Source organism: Protobothrops mucrosquamatus, unplaced genomic scaffold (genome assembly GCF_001527695.2).
Source record: "Protobothrops mucrosquamatus isolate PMUCROS unplaced genomic scaffold, P.Mucros_1.0 scaffold1174, whole genome shotgun sequence".
NCBI lineage: Eukaryota > Metazoa > Chordata > Lepidosauria > Squamata > Viperidae > Protobothrops > Protobothrops mucrosquamatus.
The window spans coordinates 121,387-144,645 of NW_015387388.1; the positions used below are offsets into that span (position 1 = coordinate 121,387).

Below are 23,259 nucleotides of genomic sequence, written 5' to 3' on the forward strand. Positions count from 1 at the left end.
GTAGCACTGAGACCAACGATGGCATCCTTCTGAACCAGATCTAGGGTGGTCGGAAACAGATCGAAATGGCCCAAGCCAGCATGGCCAACTGGGACAGTGGGAATTGTAGTTTAACAGAATCTGGAGAATACTTTTGAACTGAACAATAAATCCACAGTGCCAATGCTGTGGAAGAGCTCTTTGGGAATAATCATCCCAGTTGGTACTTACAGCAGGCCTGTTGCCAAAAGCAGCATAAAAAGGTTCTGTGTTAGGATGAAATAAGTTTTTTATGTCAGTTAAACACTGAACTTTAAATTTCTCTGGCTTTTTCTCTATCACTTCCCTGAAATAAAAGAAGAAAATAAAATTAGGTAAAAAAATAAAATAAAATAAATATTACATGATAATGCTTTTATGTTCTTTCAGCTACGTATGTGAACAGTTTCAATTGATGAAGACTTCTGACTAATAATCTCTCAAGGTTTTCAGAAATATTTCATGCTCCATAGGGCTGTTTAAAATTAAATGTGAAGACTCATTCTATGTACACAAAGAAGGCCAATTGCATTGCTATAAGCCCGCTGATTTTGGCAATGTGAGAGCTGTGTTCATTTTGATAAACTTTTGTCTTCAAAGAACTGTATAATTTACTGATGGATATATGGGCCTTCTAATTATTTTATGGTTATCTGATTTCCTCTCCCTCAATGGACAACAACATCAAATCAGAATGGGAAAGTTTTTCAACCTTCTATATTTTAGAAATGTAAAGATCAAAAGTTTTTCTTTTAGCTTATTTTTACTCAATGTGAACAAAAAGCAAATTGATTGAGAATATATTTAGTGGGGAAAATATTCTGCTTTTAAATATTTCCCATTAAAAAAAACAATTTTGTGCATAAGCCTAAGGTAAATTGTGAGTACAGGTCCCAAATCCATACGAGCATATTTCTGCCTGAAGTAGCTTAAATCTCACTGCTTTTTCATCAGACTCACATAATTACCTTTCTTTAGAGTTTGACCCATAAATACTGAATGCAAAAACATGCATTACTGGACCACAATATTTTACTGCAATGTTTCATATATGATACCTTTGCAACCATACGTAACTATTGACACCCTAATCTTATTGGTAATAAGTCTAACCCCTGAACCATTCCAGGGATGGAAAAAATTACACCCTGTTTACGGCAGGGTTTCTCAGCCATGGCCCTTTTAAGAGGTGTGAACTTCAACTACCAGAATTCCTCAACCAGAATTCTGGGAGTTGATATCCACACCTCTTAAAAAGGGCCCAAACTGAGAAACACTGGTCTAAGGTGGCAAGACCAAGCGCTGTGATACCTGTGAAAAGCTGAGAACAAACTGCTGGGACTCAATAGCACAGGCCCTTGCGGTAACACCGTTCCCCGCTCGTTCACCCAATGCAAGTAACCTCGAGTCATATCCGCCATCCCAATAGCCCTGGCTGAACAGTACAGGAACTTATATCCATTTCTGCAGTTTTAAAGAGAGAAAACATGCCACCATCATCATCACACATTTATTTAAATCGTTTTTGCGGCCTACAGGGATTATTATAGTTACGTACACAACAATATGAAATCACCATATATATATAATATATATAATATATATAACGTTTGTGACTTTCCTAGCCAGACTCCAACAAGGAAAGTCAATGGAGGAAGCCAGATTTGCTTAACTATCACATGATTCATTTAACAACTGCAGGAATTCGCTTAACAACTTCAGGGGGGGGAAGGCTGTTAAAATGAGTGCGACTCACTTAACAACCCCTTCGTTTAGCAATGGAAATTCTGGTTACAATTGTGGCTGTGAATTGAGGACTACCTTTGTACCTCGAAAGATATATGAGTCCAAATGCAGATATGCAAGAAAATTTAGCATAGTTCATGTCCATGAGTTCTGCACATTCATTAAAGGAGGAAAAAAAATTGGCTCTTAGGTAAGTTGGGTGGACCACTGAAACAAATGTCCTTTTTATGCTAACTTAATAACTTCCAGAGTTATGGATTTCAACTCCCAGAATTTCCTGGTCGGCATTGCTGGTTGAAGAAGTCTGGGAATTGAAGTCCAGAAGTCTTAAAGTTGCCAAATTTGGAGACCCCTGTGCTACACTATGACTTCTGAAAGATCACGTTCAGGGATGCTCCAGGAGAGGGCAAAAATGGTAAGAGCTGCCTCTTGTTAGGCAGCCATGCTGTTTATCATTCCAAAACTGCCCATCCTTCCTGAAGGATGGGTGCTCAGTTCTCAATGTTAGAAATATTCTTAGCTTAATAAATGGCATGTGTTTTTATATGACAACTCATAGGCAGTGGAAACTGACTTTTAAAAAGGAAGAAAGGTGATTTTGCAAAATAGTTAATATACTTACTGGCTCACTTTGTGATACAATTTAGCAATGCCTTGATGTGTCCAGTCCTTGCCAAGGGTAGGCAAAATATGACCTAAAGTATCTGATCTGGAAAAAAACCAGAAGATTTTTGAAACCAAGAAGAAATATACAATAACAACCTGTATTTGTGGAATACAGAAAATACTTTTGGCAGTTAACATTAATATACTGTCAATTAATTTTACTAACTATTTTCCATCTTGTTAGTCAGAATAATTACTTTAATGATGTCTAGCAATGCAGGAATATATTTAGAAATATCACTCACTTTTTTTTCTTTTCCAAACAATTATCTTCACTTTACAGTGGGAGTGTTGGAAATATTCTAATTTTGACCCTACTGACTTGGTAATAGTATTATTACCAATATCCTTCCATGAGTAAATTATATATTAGAAGCAGCAGTTATTTTAAGCCACTTTATCATACACTCTTTTACTTGTTTCAAATTTCAATAAATGTTTATACATTTTAGCAATTACGTGTTCTTATTTGTACACAGTTCTATTTCAAACTCAGTCCTACAATGTTCAGAACCAAGAATTCTTTTGTCTACTTCAAAACTTTATAATAATTGTAAATAAAAAACATTGATAAGTAAATCCCTCTAGCACTAGTTCTTCTGTTGGTTTTATTTTACATTTCCCTTGACAGAATTCTAATAACTCACGATAAGTAAGCCATTTATGTTTGCTTACTATTGCACATCCATCAAATGCTTCTTTTGTTCTAATAGCAACAAAGGTGTTTTGGGCACAACCTGGGTTTGTAGCTATTCCCTATTTTCAGCATGGCACGCCTAGCAGAATTTGATGCATTAGTAGGATTTAAGATTAATAAACAAAAGCTAGATAGATAACCTTGTCATTTTTTCCTGTGGGCACAATGGCACACATTAAAAATGAAATGTAATTGCTTTCTCTCAAACATACTGTACATAACACATTTAAAACATACTATATACAACATATGTATAGATCTACACCCTTACATATAAGTAATATGTAAATATTATTCACATGTATAGGAATGATCAAAGAACACTTTAAAATGATTACTAAAAGTAAACAAACCAAATGAGAGGATACAGAAGAACTGCAACCACTGACTTCCTGGGCTATGGAAAACCAAGAAACACCTACCTGTACCTCCTGCAACATTTTACACATATTGTGGTCAGGATGAGTATCTCCTGCAGCTGGCCACTGTTTGGCACATAAAAGAACAGGAAAGCATATTCTCCTATCTCTTTCAGCCAGATCGGCAAAAAGCCACTATTATTTTTGTGTGTGTCACTTTTGTATCACATAACAGAAGCAAATAATTGGCATTCCCACTTTGTCTGATGTGGCACAGTGTTTAAAAATGGCCCAGTGCTTTTATATGCTGTAAAGCATAGACTGTGCCATCAATGTGTTGCTTGGAGTAGTTTGGTTCTTAAGTGAAATGTATACACAATTCCACCACACTAAACCGAAAGGACACTTCAAAGGAAATCTTTAACATTGTTTCTGTAGGACTTAGGTTTGCTCTTTCACAAATCATGAAATGGCCCATCTTTTAGTATTTGCTGCTCAGTTTAAAGTAAAAACATCACTATTGGTTCGTCTTATCATAGAGAGCAGAACATAGTATTCCTTGAACAGACATGTGTAATTCTGTGTCTGGCTAAAAACTCACCTTGTGATGGTGCCATCAATGTCAGAAATAATGACTTTGTCATCCCAGTTCCATAAATAAATGGTACCTTCACAGCGACATGTTCCTTGATATTGTGTTGTGACACTAAAAGTGACATCATTGGGACCATTTTTAAGGTTGAGATTTTTCTGTTAAAAAAAAATAGACACACTCTGTCTAGAATGTAAACTTATTTGAAGGAAATATATATGGAATTGTAGTTCAAATGAAGTTGGAATTATACTTACAGCTTCCAAGCTAACAATTTATGCTCATAGATTTAATGTTAGGAAAATATTTCATTTCACACCAACTAATGAATTATTTTGTTTCGGCCTTAAGAAAACCTACAAGGGGGAAGTCCACTAGTGTACAAAGCCATGACAGATAAAATCCCTTAGTAAAATCTCATTAATGCTATAGGTAATTTTGGCATATGCAGACAGTAATCACGTTAAGCTTTTCCAAAATATCTTTATAGACACTTAAAACATCAACTTTGGTTAAATCAAGATGCCTCCTTCGCTTGTATTCAATGCTGAGCCTATAGAATGAAATGCTATGTTATCAAAGAAGGCCCGTTAGCCAAAAAGATGTGAAGACTCAAATTGGACTTCTTTTTAAAAGTTATGCCCCACGTCCATCACCAATCAAGAATCTCTTCTTGTCAGTCAGAATTACAGTGCAAACACTCAGCTTCTCTTTTCTCCTTTTACAACAATTATTCAGACAGGCCTACATTATTTATGATTATGATGATTTATTACTTGTTGCTTGCACGTACACTGACATCTTATGTACCGGAGGCAAATTCCTTGTGTGTCCAATCGCACTTGGCCAATAAAGAATTCTATTCTACTCTAAATTCCAGATTTTGCTTTACAAGGCGGCAAAAGATTCCACAGTTGATCCCTCAGAGTTTGCTCAGGTGCCATTTTTTTGGGCATGGTGACTACACAAAATCTTCCAATGACTTGGTAAAAGCAGAAGGGTCCATGGCTCAGTGACCGAGCATATTCTTGGCAAGATCAAAGTGGCATCTTTGAAGCTAGCACCTCAGCCACTAGAAACCAGCATGCTTTCTTTCAAGAAGGCGAACAGATTCTACACCATAGTAAAGATATGTCACTGAAGCACACCTCAAAGAAAAAGAAAACAAATTCCCAGGACCCAGAGAAAGAAAACCCAAAGGTGCTGTTCAAAAGGCAGTTGGAGTTGCTTGATTTTTTTCCTTGAAAACATTTTGCTTCTATCCAAGAAGCTTCTTCAGAACTGAAGACGCTTCTTGGATGAGAAGTGAAACGTTTAAAAAAAACAAAACCCCAAGAAATTCCAGTTGCTTTTTGAACAGCACCTTTAGGACAACCATGATCTGGATGACGGAGAATCTCCACAGACAGAAAAATAAATTTATTTATAAATGGTCCCATACATTTTACTGATTTTTCTCAACCTGTCAATTTGTTCCCTTTTACTCTACTCTTTTTTTTAAATACAAATTTTATTAAGTTTTCCAATTTTTACAACAAGGTGCTTAGGAAACAGCGTGGTGATGGGGTAATCAATTATCCAAAAACCAAGACATTTGTATATAGCTCAGGTTAACTCGTTAAAAATTCCCTCTCTAGTTCCCTCAAATAATATACCATTTTTACTCTACTCTTAATGGATGTTATTTGACTGTTTTGTTCTGCTACAGTTCAATTAGCAGCCTTCCTTTCCCATGACCATGGACATAACTGGACCAGCTGGACTACCAATCAATAACCTCCTCTTCTCTTGTAAGCAAGTGATGCCCCAGGATATCCTTTACTTGATACTGGGAACTCTCTTATTATCACAGATGGATTCTGCGCGATGATAATGGGGAGGAATCCTGATGACAAATGTTACTTACCAGCTGTTCTGAACTGAGTCGAAGACTCTTTTTATAACCTATTCCAGACAACAGTGGAAGGTGAGTGGTTTCACTTTTAGTTCGATGGTCTTCATCACTTGAGGAAGAATCATCTTTGATTCTGAAACATCAGACACAGAATGCCCCCGTTTTTTTTTCTGTATCATCTCAGTGGGGAAGACATGTTCGTAAATATGTATTCCTCAGCCGTTATTGATTATTTTATTTATGGCAAGTGAACTCTCTTTGGGAATCCTAATCTGTTACTCCCCTCATTAAACCATACAGGCTGTAATCATACTGATATAATCCACAGCCATCTATCTCTGCCTCTGATTATTCATAATTTGGTATTTGTTGAAGCTCCCAGAACTGTCATCTTAATATAAAAGTAATAAAATAATACCTTAAGGTAGAAGCAGAGACAAACAGAGCCATTTGTCACGACTATGCTATCAGAACTAAAAAAAAAAAAGGATTTTCATCTTGCAAAACCCCAAAATAAATTTGTCAGTGAAATAAGTTTGAAACAATTTGGAAAGAGACACCATAACGTAACGTCTAACAGATTTGGATTCAAATCTTATTCAGTTATGAAACTCAGAAAATGTTTTCTTACCATTTTGAATAGATAAATGAAATAATGTTTAAAAATTTAAAAAAAAATAGGATAGAAATGTCCAATACCTGTCTGCAATACTCTTCTCTTCTTCTCCACTGAGACTTTGCACTGGCTTTGCCTCCTGTGAGTAAAATGTAAGTAAGAAAACAGAGCTACGGCAAAAATTAACACAGTTGTGGCACTATTGCAAAATCCATTCTTATTGGCCTCCATAGTTCTGTTTTATCCAGCTATGAGGGAAACATTTGTTCAGGTGATTCACATAAGGAGCTTTATTATGATTAATAATTTCTTTATGGATTTACTTCTAAAGTTTAATGGAGAATATTAATGACAAGTAAAAAGTAAAGGTAAGACTGAATGTAACTCGACTTATTGATGATACATCCATGGGGTCTCCTTGGCAGCAATACAGAAGTGAATTGCAATTGCATTATTCTGGGTAATCATTGTAAACCATTAGCTAAATGGAACGGCTACGTCTACTGTCTTTCTACTAGAGGATAATAAAAGGGCCTGGCCATGCTAATCATATGCCTTTCTTCAAGATCTCCCATAACCATTTTCGCAATCCCTGCAGGAGCTAAAATGCTTAATCAGATGGCTCATGCCTCAAATCAGCAAATGAGTTTTTAAATTATTGACAGTGACCTTGAATACTATTCAGGAAAATAATATGGCCAGGTTTGAGATGCTGAAGAAAGAATGTGAAATATCGTACCAAGAATTACAATAATCAGCTTCCCGGAAACCTTTGTTGTGGCAGCTTATATGGCTTAAGAATCTGCAAATACAGATAGTCCTCCACTGAGCCCAAAATTTCTGTGGCTAAGTGACATTTATTAAGTGAATTTTGCCCCATTTTACCACCTTTCTTACCACAGTTGTTAAGTGAATCACTGTCATGTATGTATTTCACTTTGAGAGCGGGCAACTAAATTTCATTTTTGATGTGTGCCATTGTGCCCACAGTATAAAAATGACAATAAAGGTTATCTTATCTTATCTTATCTTATCTTATCTTATCTTATCTTATCTTAATAACACGACTGTTAAGTGAATTTGGCTTCCCCGTTGGCTTTGTCAGAATTTCACAAAAGGTGATCACATGACACTGCAACGGTCATAAACATGAGTCGGTTGCTAAGCATCTGAATTTTCATCACGTGATCATGGGGATGCTGCAATGGTCGTAAATGTGAAAAATGGTCAGAAGACACTTTTTTCAATCCCGCTGTAACTTTGAACAGTCACTAAACAAACTGTTTGTTAAGTCAAGTACTACCTGTAATCTTTACATTCTGTTATCACCTAAATAGGATCCCAAACAAACAAGCAAAGCAATGCCAGTGTTTAGCATTCAACAGTTCATTTTGTTAAATCTGGATTCTTTAAGGAGAGTCAACAATTCACAGATTTCATGCAGGTGTGTGCGTTTGTGTGTGTGTTTGTGTGTGTAGAAGCCTAGAAGAAAAATTCAGGGTAGTTCCAGATTTACCTCTTTGATAGAGTTATTCCTCCCTCTCCATGAAAACCACCATCTTCCACCTTTTTTGGGCATCTTATCCCTCATTATAGAATCCACAGTAGCCTGTGATAAATGGATGGTAACATAAATAATGGAACTAAACAAAAAGTAATTGAATTCATGCAAACAAAAGGTTTTCTTAAAGAACAACCAAAAACAAAAAAGAACACAGAGACAATTTAAACTGAGGCAAAGCAAGTCAAAGGAAACATACTATCTGTGGGCTACAAATCTTGTTAAAGCAAAACCTAATGGTATCCACAAGTGCACGGAAAGAACTTAAACAAGAACACTTCAAAAATTCAAAAAAGAATAATTGGGAAAGAAAAATGGGAACAAAAAGGGCATAATAAGTTTAGTGTAATGCACAAAAGGTGAGGAGAAAGAAATACTAATTTTGTTTAGTATAAATTATAAAGACATTTTATTGGCAAGGAATTCAGCACGGTTGTCTTTCATAAAAATAATAAATAGCTGGATGTTTTACTGTCTTCTAATAATTGTTAGAACAGGATTAAACGATAATGCTTGAATGAAACTTTAGCATTAATATGGCAACCCAATAGCTGCAAACTGCTGAAGAGAAAGATACTGTCTTACAACTGAATGCATATAAATATAGGTGATTTCTTATTCTAACCAAAACAAATATTTTCTCCTTAGGCCAAGATAAAATTAACATCCAATTCAATATAATTCAATTCAATATTCAGCAGAGAAGGATCAATCCTAAAATGCATTAAAATACTTTGAATAATTCACCAGATTCTAGTTGCCTGATGAAAGTTACAATCTACCCATGTGAAGGAGCCATCAAAAAAAGGCAACAATTGTTTTCCTATCTCTCCTTTACCACAAAGACCACAGCTTTACATCATTTCAGAAGTCCACAGTCCACATGAAGGCTGCAGCAGTGGGGGAACCAGAAGCTGGACTGCAAAACCCATCATCTCTGAGGACTGGCTACAGTCAATGGGGCTTGAAGATCAGCAACTGGGTCTCACTCTCAGGCTTATAGCAGTAAAATAGAGATTTTCTGTGATCAGTAGGACAGGAAGTGCTTTCCTCAGATTACAACAGCAACTGGGATCAGAATTACTGTTACTAAGCGATGCGGGCATAAAGCACGATGTCAAGTGACCGCAACTCTTAGCGGCAACAATCCCGGTAAGTCCCAGATGCCACAGTAACCCCAAGAAATGTGGGTGATTAAGCAGAAGGGGACATCTCCATGTGCAGGGAGGCTGGAAGGAAGAGGGTGTGGTGTCACTCAAGCACAGGAGGCTGGACAAAGCAGGACAGGTAGTCGTTGACTTACAACAGTTCATTTAGTGACCATTCAAAGCTACAAGTCACTGAAAAATGTGACTTATGACCATTTTTGTAGCAGCCCCACAATCATGTGATCAAAGTTCAGATGCTTGGCAACTGGTTCATACTTATGACCGTTGCAGTGTCCCAAGGTCATGTGACAAGCAAAGTCAATGAGGAAGCCAGATTCACTTCACAACCGGGTTATTAACTTATCAACTGCAGTGATTCACTTTAACAACCGTGGGAAGAAAGGTCGTAAAATGGGGCAAAACTCACTTAACAAACGTCTCACTTAACAACAGAAATGTTGGGCTCAGTTGTGGTCGTAAGTCAAGGACTACTTGTATGCCGCATGAGTGAAGCGAGGCTTGGGGAAGCAGGACAGCAGGCAAACAAAGGGAAGCGGGTGAGGCAGGGCACCACGCCAGGCAAGCCTAGGAAGGCAGGGGAAGATTCAGCAGAGTGATTTGTTAAGCCTTCCCTGTTGGCTTCCCATTGACTTTGCTTGTAGGAAGCCGGCAGGGAATGTTGCAAATGAGGATCATGTGACCATCAGGCACTGCGACGGTCCAAAGTAGGAGCCGAGCCGGCTGCCAAGTGCCCAAGTCGCAATCACATGACACGGGGACTGTGTGATGGCTGGAACTTCTACGAACAGTTGTACGTTTCCCTAGTTCAACACCATCGCAATTTCAAATGATTGCTGAACAAGTGGGGTCAGTAAGAAAGGACTACCTGTATGGCATATTGGTTTGGAAGAGGACTAAGCGTGAAATTCTAGTGAATTTGAATTCAGTAATGGAAATAGCATGACATTTTTATAGCCGGTGTGACCTGTCAATGATCTTTGCTCTTGTCGTGCCATTTGATGTTGTAAGGAAAAAGTGAAAGCAGATAGCAAATCCTGGCTTGAATTTACCGTATCTGCTGCAACTTTACTGACTGGACAGATCAATCAATCAATCAATCCTCAGAGACAAAAGGATGCTACTGAGTCTATTATTTCATCAAACATTACACAAATTAAGGGCTATCTTGGGATAGATTTTTATGTCACTATCAGTCTACAGGGAAGACCTCAATAGACTTCTAACTGGACATAAGTGTGTCTAATGAAATCAATTAGTTCAGAAGTGGGTAAGAGACTTTATATGCAAGAGCTAGGCCAAAGGGAATGTATAGATGACCTTGGGGGATGAAAGAAAGAGATATTGTCTAGGAAACAATCAGACAGGAGGAGGAGGAGGAGCCTCCAAGAGTTTAATGATCAGAGAAAGAAATTTAGGAAGAATCTGTCCTAATTGATCAGATGGGTCAGAGTGATAGTGGGAAGTCTGGGCCTTCAGACTTACAAGTTTCTATTAATATAACCTTATAATGAAGTAGATTTAGGCCATCTACTTCTGTTTCCTGTCAGGTTAACCCAGAAAGGCTGACAATAAACTTTGAGTTTCTTCCCCTGATAGCATACATCCAGGCATGGCGATAACATACAACAAAAGATTATGCAGCTCCAAGCTTCATTTTATTGATAGATAGATAGATAGATAGATAGATAGATAGATAGATAGATAGATAGATAGATAGATAGATAGATAGATAGATAGATAGATAGATAGATAGATAGATAGATAGATAGATAGATAGATAGATAGATAGATAGATAGATAGATAGATAAGTTGTCTTTCTCTTTTCAAAGAGACAATTCTGAAGGCAAATTATCTAATCCATCACAAACAATGGCTTTGAAAACAAAATTGCAAATTCATGCAAAATCGAGAAAATCTATGAAGTGCCAATTCATGGCCCAAAATTAATATAATTATTGAGCGACTTAAATATTTATTATCTATCTTTAACTAGGTAAACTAGAAGAACTGTCACACAAACTTAATTTTACTTTCCAATATGACTGAACTAAAGAGGAAATAGCTAAATGTTATCTTGGAAACTCTGTTTTTTTTTTTAAAATAGTCTGAATCTCTAACTCTGTAGTCATTCTAAACCAAAAATAAAAAGACTGCTAGAAAAAAAAAGCAAAAAGGTTAGCTCGCCCCACAATGAGTTGCAATTGTGTATTAGTCAGGGATAGAAGAAACCAGAAGCCCGGGATGTGGTGGGGTGGGAGGGGTAACACTACAACCTACAGAGTCTGGCTAGCCCGGGGGTCTTCAAACTTGGCAATTTTAAGACTTGTGAACTTCAACTCCCAGAATTCCTCAGCCAGCCCTGGGAGTTGAAGTCCACAAGTCTTAAAGTTGCCAAGTTTGAAGACCTGTAGGCTAGACAGAAAGAGCAAGGATCTTTGCCCACAAGGCTGGCGTGGTCAATCTCACCTTTGGCAAAGGTTTCTGGAATGCCTGCATTGCCAGCAGGAGCGGAGCTGCAGTTGTCCAGTTGTAGTACCTAAGAGAGCAAAACAATATTTATATACAATCCTTGAAACACACCAATTATTTAATAATTATTATTTAAACATGCAAATTAGAGCCGGTTTGGTCTAGTGGTTAAGGTGCTGGCCTAGAAACCAGACAACTGTTGAGTTCCAATCCTGCCTTAGCCATGAATATGTTTGCCACCTTGGGATGTTTATAAAAATAATAAAAGATGTAAATAAATACATACATAAATTACCACAGAACGTGAGGCAATTATTTCTATTGAAAAGGTTGGCACCAGAGGCATTTAATTAAAACATTTCAGGTATTACATTAATATTAATTTCAACACGCTGCATATAAATGTTCCTATATATAGATGGATATCAAATTAGGTTTCACTTAGTATTTTAATTTTTTTTTCCCAAACCTTCAATTAATTTCATCCATTTTTAATGTGTATTTTCCCCAGAACGAGCACTTCTGCAGCTTATTTTTCTAATATAAAACTCGCATGAATATTTTTCTAACATGGATGTGCATTTTGGTGCAGGTAGGTGAATTAAGATTAAAAGGCAAAGGAAACCAATTCCGGGTCGAGTTTTATTTCACTGAAGGAAATTCATTCACTATGTCTGCTATTATGGAAACAGCATCACAGAACTGGAAGAGACCAGATCAACACCTCTTTGTACAATGCAGGCTGCACTACATCATCTCTGATAGATGACAATCTAGCTTATAAGTGAAAACCACTAAGCAAATGGGAATTGACCATTTCTTGCAGCTTCTTATTTCCATCGTTCATACAACCAGGAAGTTCCATCTGATATCTAGTCTGATCTTCCTTCTTATTTTTAACTAATTGGCTTTGACCTTGCCCTTTAATGCTATAGAACACAACTCTATTCCCTCTTCTGTGTAAGAGCTTTTCAAATTTTGAAGACTACTATCCTATCTTCTCTTAGACATCTTTTCGGCTAGTTAAACATAACCTTTAACTATTGCTCAAGTGGCTTGGTTTTTGAACTATTTACTAATCTTGGTGGCTTCTCTCTTAACTCACTCCAGTTTGCTACTGATCAAAACTGAACACAGTACTCTATAGGGAGTCCAACCAAGGCAATTACTTCCGATGATCTGGACTCTATAGTCCTGTGACTCAATCCTATGTAGCATTTGCCTTTTTAGCAGCTGCATCACACTGTTGGCTTGAAGTTGACCAGATGCCTTTCACATGAATTACCGCAAGTCCTACAGATAGTCCTCACTTAACAATCCGAATTGGGACTGGAATTTTTCATCATTAAGTGAAGCGGTCATTACATAAAACCTCACAATTGCACCACTTAATGACAGCAGTTCTAATACTCCTGGTTGCGGTCATTAGGCCAGAACCGTGCTGTTGCTAGGTGAAAATCTTGTTCTTCTCCTGCCACGGCATACTTGTCTCCGCTTCAACTCCCTGCAATCCATCTCTTCCCTTTTAGCAATAACTCAACCTTGAACCTCACCGGCTCAAGGTTGACCCAGCCTTCCATCCTTCCAAGATCGATAAAATGAGGACCCAGATTGTTGGGGGCAATAGGCTGGCTCTGGAAACCACTTAGAGAGGTCTGTAAAGCACTGTGGATCTAAATTAAATGCTATTGCTAAGAAGATGGCAAAGGTCAGCAGGGACAGCAGAGGTGGTGGAGCACAGGACATCTAAAAGGGGAGAGATGAGGAGGGATAGGTGGTGGGGAGAACTGAAGCATGTTCTGCAGACATAAATATGGGCAGAGTGCCAAGTGGCCAAATTTGGATCACATGACCAAAGGGGTGCTGCAATGGTTGTAACTTCAAACACTGGTCATAACTATAATTATTTCAATGATAGTTGAATTTTGGTCACTAAACAAATGGTCATTAAGCTTTAGACTATGCCCACCATTTTTTTTACCTGGGTACAGAACCTTTAATTTCTCACTTTAAGTTCCATGTTGTTAATTTCAACCGGTTGCTCTAGTCACTCTAGATCTTTTTGGATCTGTTCACTCTGAAGGATTCTGGTTTGTTGTTGTTTTTTAACAAAATGCACACATTTTATTGTGTTAAGCTGTACTCACTTGTTTCCAATCTTCACCACAAGGTTAGGGTCGTCAATAAGAGCTGGGTTGTCCACAAACTGCTGATAAGAGACTTCTTGTTCTAAAAACTTTTCTGTTTGGAAGAAAGAAAAAACATGAATGAACCTCAAGTAACAGGTTAAAATAGCACTTGGAATATATTGTGGAATTAGCCTCTTTAGGAAACCACAGAAGCATAAGAGCAGTTTCAGAGCCTGTGATCTCAGGTAGCCAGCACAGCATAGTTTTAGGAGAAAAGGAATATAAAGCCTGTCATCTGAAGACTCCCATCAAAACTGAAGCAGAGAATGCTGCTCGAAGTAGACTCTAACCACCTTGGTTCTGTTTGTAGGAATTCCAGCAGATAAACTCACATATTCAGTTTTAAGAATAGTCTGTCCTGATTATTCTTGAGAAAACCTCAAACTGAATGTCGGGTTAGACTGAATCACAGATCTGAATAAATTTGTGTTCAGACAATTGTAATGCTGAAATATGAATCTTCTTTGAAAAGAAAGATACCTATATACAGGCTATAACCAGTCATGTAGCTTTGGCAATAAGACTCCTGCAATGTATAATTTATCTGAAAACAACTCCTGGATGGTGGTTGCAACCAAACCTGCCTTCCACCTACATTGTGCTTTTATAGGTTAATAAAAAAATAAATTAAATCACCTTGCACAGACTAATCTGAATAAACATGAATGGTGCCCTTTAAAGTAGCACTGAAAACAATATTTACAGCATGACTTAAGGTTAGGGGCAAGAACCGAGATAAACATCTTAGAGTAGCATGTAAATTGCTAATTGATTAGTCACATACAAATGAATCAAGCTCAGCTACCTCAACCTGTAATAAGCAACAGTTCTTCTACTCACGGTTCTGCAATCTCCTTGAACCTATTTTATCAACTTCCCATCTTTTATTTTATTCGGCTGTGCCAAACATATCCATTTTTTCTGCTTCTATCACAGGCTGACCTTCTCCTTGCTGATCAGCACTCCGGGATAGCTGTCTTTATTTTATCTAAATTTGATTAATTGGTTCTCCTTGGGTTTATTTTTCTCTCAGTAATGATTTCCAAATCCATAATTTGCTGTTTCTCAATAGCCGGGTTTCACAACTGATCTTACCGTAAGAAAGATCATTGCTTTAGCTGCTCTGACTGTTGCTGTCATTGAAATGTCTTATATTTCATCATCTTCCCCACGTCTGTCTTTCCATTCCTATTTTATTCTGCTCCTCCAAACTCAGCTCTTCTCATACACTATAGCAGTGATGGCAAACTTTTTAGAGACCGAGTGCCCAAACTGCAACCCAAAACCCACTTATTTATCGCCAGGTGCCAGGTGGGCGTGGCTCACTGGATGGGCGTGGCTGTGGTGGTCATGGCAGATTGGGTGGGTGTGGCCAATGTGGGCATGATCACCTCAATGTTACTCATGGGGAGGGACACCTGTGGGGGCCGGGCAGGATTGGGGGAGATCCAGGGGGTCTCTAGCAGGTGGGGCGGTGGGCAGGAGGCTCATCCTGCAGGGTGAGGCGAGGCAAGGCGAGGCGAGGCAGGTGGGGGTGCCATTTTCACAGGACAAGGTGAGGCAGGGGCCCGGGCGGCTGCTGCCTGACACCATCGGCCCCTGCACACAGAGGCCAGAGAGTGCATGGGTGCTGGGATGCATCCGGCCATGTGGGACCTCGGCGAGTTAGTGGGCGGCTGGTTGAAGAGGGACGGTTGCCAATCTCCGGGGCATGGCGCACGTGCCCACAGAGAGGGCTCTGAGTGCCGCCTCTGGCACACGTGCCATAGGCTCGCCACCACTGTACTATAGATTCCTCAGAAAAATAAAACAGATTTCCAGCAGATTTACTAATCTGCTATAAGTCAGTTTTTGCTGTTGATAAACCAAAAGGTAAACTTCCTTCTTGGGTTCGCTTGCTCCTTCCCTCTTATTTTGCTTATTTCTCTTTTACACAATCTATGTACTCATCAGACAAACATCTTTCCACACTTGGCTTTCTTCTTCCTTGTAAGATCTTAAGTAAAAAAAACTTCATTTGAGAAATCACTGTAATTGTTTGGTCATTTACACATGCACTTATATCCCCTTTCTCTGATTTAGTTATTATACTGGTATTTTCCAGTATCTGAGCCAAATGAATATTGTTTCATATTTACATGCGCTTTAGCACTTAAAATGCATCTTCGTCTGCAATTGTGAACGGTTCACTGGCAATTTCATCTGCACTTACCTTCCTACTACCTGCCATAGATCACTTTTTCATGGAGTAACTTCCTGAGTGTATTCTTTTAAAAAAAAACATTTGTCACTCTGAAATCTTAGCTATAAAAGGAATATTAGTATAGTCCTTCACTTCTATTAGATTTCTTCTGTGTTTACTCCAGTATTAGCCATACATTTCCTGCTTTTCCCTGAACATCTTAAAAACTTATCTCATTTTCTTTTTCTTGATGTATTTTTTATTTGTTGACCAGGGATTGAATGTTTCCCTTGTTTTTTGCTGCTTGATGCCAGAAAAGTGCATTTAGTTCCAAGACTTTCATCCTTCATCTTTTTCTGGTTATTTAAACTTGCTTGCTCTAAAAGCCATTTAAAACTTTTTTTTTTCTTTTAAATTTTAGGAATATTTTTTGCAATTTCGTTTTCACTATGTGTCTCAACTCCTTTGTATAGCTCTTCTAGTTCTCTTTCACATATTTAAGTTGATTTTACATTCTAATTAACTGGACCAAATCTTGTTCTCTCCAATGGTCTAAATTTAATTTATGCAAACATGGCACCAATAGTTTATGGTCTGTTTCACAATCTGCACACTGAAATTTCTGGCTTACTGCACTGTACTTCTCTTCTTTGTTTCCTATTATCTAGTTAGCATGATTCTGTTGTTTTGTATCTGATGATGTCCATGTGTAGAGGCTATTTTTATCCTCGAAGCAGATGCAGGAAACAGAGATTCTCTTCACAACGTTTTGTAAAACTATCTTATCTTTCTATAATTTTAAATTCCCTCATTTCTTCATACTTTGCACTTCCAAACCTATTGGTAAAACTAATATAAGAATGTTATTATATTAGTCCCTCTTATAATTTGTCAAATACTCACGTTGTCCACCACTTAGTAGGTGTAACACTTGTAAAACGTTAGTGCTCCACTGGGTTATTAAGCTAATAGAGATAGCCTTACAACAATACAGACACAGTTTCTCATTGCTTTTCTTCCAGCTTGATTTTCAAGCTCTTATTCCTCGCTGTGCTAATTGAATTTTTATTCAATTTACATTGCCATCCATTTCAAACATGACTCAGGGTGGTTAACAAGGGATAAAAACAAGTAAAAACATCATAACCAACACAACAAGTAACAAATATGTTGTATATAATATGTTTAGGTGTGTGTCATGTATGTGTTTCACTTTGAGAGCGGGCAACTAAATTTCATTTTTGATGTGTGCTGTTGTGCCCACAGTAAAAAAAATGACTATAAAGGTTATTTTACCTTATCTTTATCTTAATAAATAACAAATATAGCAGCTGAAATAAACCAGCCAGAATAATCAGCATAACCTTGCTATGGGCTCAACCACACATCCCTGGCTCAGTAGCAGAACCCGATCTTTAGGGCCTTATGGAAAGCTAGTAGGGTCAGGGCAACTTTAATCTCTGGGAGAATGACATTCCTGAGGGTGGGCATCGTGACAGAAAAGGCTCTGGATTGTGTTAGCTGCCTCCCACACTGAGAATTACTGTTACCTTCATTACCACCATCACCACCACCCTTTTGACTTATCTGGCAAGGGAACGACACTAAAGCATCCTCTCACTCTCAGCATCACTGAAGCTACTAAGGCCCTTGGCCACACTCAGATGGTAACTCTAATCGGTACACCTTCACAGTACAATTTAAAAATTGGAAAGGCAAGACCACATCTCTCTTTGGAGTCCTGCAGAACCTTTTTGCTTAACTGTGGGTTTCCCCCCACCCCCCATCCCCTTCCATATGAATTTATTAACAGTGTCTCGCCATCATTGTAAAGTTTTCTCAGAAATTCTGAGCAGCGCTATTTGAAATAGACAATTTATCTTGGGTAATGCATCCATTTTAATAAACAATTGACTGGAAGCAAGATGGGGCCTACCTGCTTCCTGCTTTCCTGTCCCCAGGATGCTGGGAGCAGTGTCTCTTGCGTAATCTTAGAGAAAGACTGGGCTGGGACTCCCCAGACATTTGGTCCTTTGTGAAGGGGGGCGTCTGCTTCATGCTGGCCCTTCCCCGGAGTTTACAGGCATAGATGGGGGAGATACGAGGTGGAAGAAGTTGCAGCACCCCTGCAATTGGTCATAAGGGCAGGTGGACTGCCAAGCACCCAAGTTTTCATTATCCAATTCATTATTTTCATTCTTCTGATTTCAGGGGTGCTGCAACACCCGTAACTTCAGGAACAGGTCATAAGCCCCTTCATTCATCATTGTCGTAATTTTTAGCAGTTGCTGAACAAGTGGCCGTAAGCAGAGGAATACTTGTAATGAAGAAATACTATGTTATACACAAATTCTTTAAATGATGGACGTTTGTACATCCTTCTGTCACACATGCCTTAGCGCACAATATCCACAAGAGGTCACTATAAACTTTTTCCACAGAGGGGTTGGAGCATTCAAACCAGGCATTACTGTATTTTACAGTACCGTAGGAGTAGCGGAGGTGTTGAGCGTACCTTTGGATATTTCTTTATTGTCGCTAAGTCCGCCGCAAAGTGAAATGGCAATGGAGGGCAGATCTCGGATTCCATCCGAAGTGCTCTCTACACCACTGTCCACCCCTGAGCTTCCGACCGATTGAGGAGATTGGTTGGCTGAGCGGGGACTATTATCACTGGCGTTCTTCGAGAGGGCAAGATGATCACCACTGAGAAGAGAAGGACAGTTAGTGACCTCCACTCTTTCCTAAAACTCATGGATTTCATCATCTTATTCATCTAGCCTGCTTCTCAGCCTTAATAGGTTAAGCAATTGCTACAGGGAATCTCTCTTGTCGAGCAATTAAAGCCTCCAAAAGGCTTATCACAGCCTTCAAACAAAGGAGCTTCTAGGTCAGTGATGGCGAACCTTTTAGAGACCGAGTGCCCAAACTGCAACCCAAAACCCACTTATGCATCGTCGGGTGCCGGGTGGGTGTGGCCATTGGGTGGGTGTGGCCCATTGGGTGGGTGTGGCCCATTGGGTGGGCGTGGCTGTGGTGATAACGGTGGGACTAAAAAGTTCAATCAATCAATTCCAACTTTGCAAGATCTTATTTTTTCCCCCGCAAGAAGTTGAAATTGACCGATTGATTGAACCTTTTTTTTTTTTTTTGCACACGGTGGCAGAGGCCTAAAGCAAAAAGGTTTTATAAAACCCAGCTGAAGGCCTGGGACTGAGGCAATGGCATGCATGCCCACAGAGAGGGCTCTGCATGCCACCTGTGGCACCCGTGCCATAGGTTCGCCACCACTGTTCTAGGTAATATATTTGGATAGGTACAGGGAAACTTTTTTACTCCCAATGGATGCTTCTAGTCTTACTCCAGTGCCTTAGACATTTTTTTTTTAAAAAAACAGCCAATGTACAGTCCAAAGATTCCCAATGCCTCTTTTGGATGGGCACTAATTTTTATAAGAATACCAAAATAGCCCTGAGAGTTTGATGTTTGTTCAAAAAAGGTGCCCTTCTAGCACCAGACCTAAAGAGGTATGATAATGCTCCAGCAATTTATTTATTTATTTTTTTGCATGATCCTTTCATTTTACTTCTTCAACTTGTCACTTTTAAAAAAAAAACTAATTTGTCTTAAAAAGCATTAATAGAGAAAAAAAGAAGTTTTGGCTTTGTGCTTTTAGACAAATTTCAACCAAGTACAGATTTCCTTCAAAAGCACAAAGGACAGAATTTTGTATGTGAGGACACAAGATCTTGAGAAAGCTATTTCCATAAATGGTAAATGTCAGTTTATAGCATGCATACTTTTTAGGGAAATAGAGTGCAGCAACCTCTGGCTCCATGTCAGTCAGATCATCTAAATATACACCATCAGCACCAAGATGTCGGCTCCGCTTATCTGTAAAATGCAAAATTTTATTATCATGCAGTGCTTTTTAAGCAAGTACACTTGTCTCCTTTTGAAGAAACAAAAATGTGCAAGAACTTATTTGATCCATTTAACAGAGCTTTTACCAGGAGCTTATTGATACAAAAGAAACAAATAATAATCCATTAAAAAGAGTAGGAGAATAAAATTCTCCTAACAGTGGAATAACAGACTCAGAATAAATTTTTGTGGGTGCCGAAATGGACAGGGAAATGAGATTAAATAGGTGAAGTCGTATCTCAAGCAGGGAATTTTATGGTTGTTTTCTTATTTAGGCTTTTCCTCCATTATAGCAAAGCTACGGTTCATAGTACAGTTTACAGGCAGTCCTTGACTTACAACAGTTCATTTAATGACCGTTCAAAGTTACAATGGCGCTGAAAAAAGTGACTGATGACTATTTTTCACACTTACGACCGTTGCAGTATCCCCGTAGTCATGTGATCAAAATTCAGATGCTTGGCAACAGACTCATATTCAGGACAGCTGCAGTGTCCCAGGGGACTTGTAATCCCCATTTGTGACTTTCTGACAAGCAAAGTCCATAGGGAAGCCAGATTCACTTAACAGCTGGGTTACTAGCTTAACATCTGCAATGATCCACTTAACAACTATGTCACGAAAGGTTTTAAAAATGGGGCAAAATTCACTTAACAAATGTTCCAGTTAGCAACAAAAAAATTTGGGGCTCAATTGTGGTCGTAAGTCAAGGACTGCCTGCACTGTGTTTTCCATTTTAAGGGTTAGAAAACTGCACTATTCATTCAGCTGTTATCTTTGCTCTTGCTCCCCCGGTTTAAAGGAATTTCCTGCACCTGTTTAAGGAAGGGAAAGCAGGAAAAGCCTCTTTGCATGCAAGGTGACTATACTCCACACCTGTTGACCTAAGAGGAAAATTGCTTTTTCCTCTTTCTTTTCATTATCTCATTTCTTGGAAAGGCCAGTTCATTTCACTGATAACAAGTTGTTGACAATAATACTTAGTTGCAAAAGGTGCCATACCCTTTTTTTTCGAGGGAGAATCTGTTTTGCTGGCTGGCTGCATCAAGCCGGTTGTGGCTGGCTTTAATTCTTCACCGGCCGGAAGTGGAGGGGCTGCCGCTCCTAAAGTCTCTATATCCATTTGGGATGTTTCGGGTGTCAGGAGCTCTGCTTCTTCCACAACCAGCACAATCTCATCCTGTCCAGGGTCAGGTAGGGAAGAGAGGTGCTGAACCTCTTCCGTATCGGTACTCTGGATGACTCGAAAGTGAGTGCTTCCAGAAAGATTCACAGTCACTGAGGTGCTGGATTCTTTTGGCTTGTGTGGGGTAGCAGTCTAGAGAGGAAAAAGAAAAGTGCGTAATTCAAAAAAGGTTCCTGAAAAAAGAACACAGAGTGACACAACGCATGAGAAAGAAAAGCAACCTCGTTGCACTCATATCACAGGGCAAAATCCCTGTTAACGGTTAGGATTATTTCATAAATGCATTGAAACAAATCTGGATTTGCCCGCAAGTACTGTATATATTCTCCGAAGTCAAAGGTGTGATGATATGTTTTTAGACCTTTGTTGGCTACTATCCTGGGGTATAGTCTCGTGATAACCTGATCTTGCCAGAACTACACAACTACACAACCTTAGTCTGGGCAGCGGCAGGATGGAAGGCCACTAGGGGATAATCTTGAGAAGATGACAAAACTTTTGTCAGGATCCGAAACAAAACATGACTTCAGCTCCTTCTTCTGGACCATGTATGAAATAATTAAAAAGTAGAGTAAGGGATTAGATTTCTATATTACAATCCTCTGCTTGTAATTCAATCTACATTTTTAACACTAGAAGAGTAGGAACAATTCTTCCCACTCTGTTGCAGGAAATCAAGTTTCACAGTTGTTACGGAGGTCATTTAGTCATCATCAGGCATCCGGGGTCAAAGGAACACTCCTAAATATGTGTAAAATTGTTTTAAGCTAATTCGGTATCTCAAATTCTGCTCACTATTGAGATATTGGAAATCAGTCAAAAACCCACTCATAAGTTAAAAGGCCACAGACCAGGCGACATTTTTGCTTCCTTCCACATATTCAATTATTGCGTTTTCCAGAAAGTGACAGAGGACAAATGACAATGATGACAATACAGTGCCATGCGTTAGTTTTGCATGCATACATTTGATTCCCACCTGTCTCCTCTCCCCAGGTACCACTGCTAAGAAAACATAAGGAAGCATCACCATCAGCTTTCGAGCTGCACTTCCATCATTTTTGTATCAACCAGAAATTGTTCTTAGTTTTAACTCTAGCTTAACTGAAGAAGCAAGTATTTAAACCATGTTCAATACTTGGTTGTTTGGACAAACCACAGTTAAAGCTAATTAAAGCTGACCTACGTACAGTTGCGGACCTGCGCCTTTTTCGCCGAGCCCTGAAGGCCCATCTATTCCGTGCGGCCGGCCTGGCGTAGTTTGATTATGTTTCAGTGGGATTTTTTGTATGGGTGTGTTTTTAGAACAGGCCTGTTATTTAATTCGATTTTAAAACAGAAACTATTTATTTATTATCGTGGTTTTTAGTATCGCCTGTTCACCGCCCTGAGTCCCGTAAGGGAGATAGGGCGGTATATAAATTTAATAAATAAATAAATAATAAATAAATAAATAATTCAAATGTGTCTAAAAAAGAAATAGATTCTTGCCCTCTCTATAAAGCCATGGCAAAACACCAGGTAGAAGACTGGGCTAAGAGTTCAATATTCCTAATACTACTAATGATAAGCTAATAACTATATCTTCCCTGTGTATCTATTAACCACTTCAGAGTTCTATATCCCATTCAGGCAGAAGAAAAACCTCAAGCATTCTATTAAAAAATCTGTAATGTCTCATTCTTGTTTCTTTTCACATACCTTTGTGGCTTGAGGTAGTTCTCCCCAGTCCCAATGCATCTGAGGATTATTGTTCTTAACACTTCTTTCCAGAGGCTTACTGACTAATTCAGAATCACTTTTAGGAGTGAGAGATCGTGAATCTAAAGGGCTGCAGGAAGAACAAGGAAAAATGGGAAGAGCGTGAGATAAGGCAGGATGTTTAGTTTTCTATTCTGAGTGCCAATGTATGGACTTAAGCCTACTAATTCAATTTGGATATTAAGTCTTGATCAAGAGGCAATCCTAACTGCTGGCCAGATGAGGAGAT

At 38.7% G+C, this 23,259-nt stretch overlaps 1 protein-coding gene across 1 annotated transcript in view; it reads right to left on the reverse strand.

Annotated features, from left to right (window-relative positions):
- Window positions 1-2,382: 2,382 nt before the first annotated feature.
- The window catches only part of LPIN1 (lipin 1), a 43,080-nt gene continuing 22,203 nt past the window's right edge, over window positions 2,383-23,259 (reverse strand). Inside the window, exons 7-17 of the mRNA XM_029285006.1 lie at window positions 22,971-23,100; window positions 21,086-21,401; window positions 19,960-20,053; window positions 18,675-18,865; window positions 13,936-14,029; window positions 11,786-11,855; window positions 8,105-8,197; window positions 6,672-6,727; window positions 5,985-6,105; window positions 4,088-4,236; window positions 2,383-2,473 (exon numbers count right to left, since the gene is read on the reverse strand). Coding sequence (XP_029140839.1) covers window positions 2,383-2,473; window positions 4,088-4,236; window positions 5,985-6,105; window positions 6,672-6,727; window positions 8,105-8,197; window positions 11,786-11,855; window positions 13,936-14,029; window positions 18,675-18,865; window positions 19,960-20,053; window positions 21,086-21,401; window positions 22,971-23,100 — 1,405 coding nt within the window. The remainder of the gene's footprint in view (window positions 2,474-4,087; window positions 4,237-5,984; window positions 6,106-6,671; window positions 6,728-8,104; window positions 8,198-11,785; window positions 11,856-13,935; window positions 14,030-18,674; window positions 18,866-19,959; window positions 20,054-21,085; window positions 21,402-22,970; window positions 23,101-23,259) is intronic.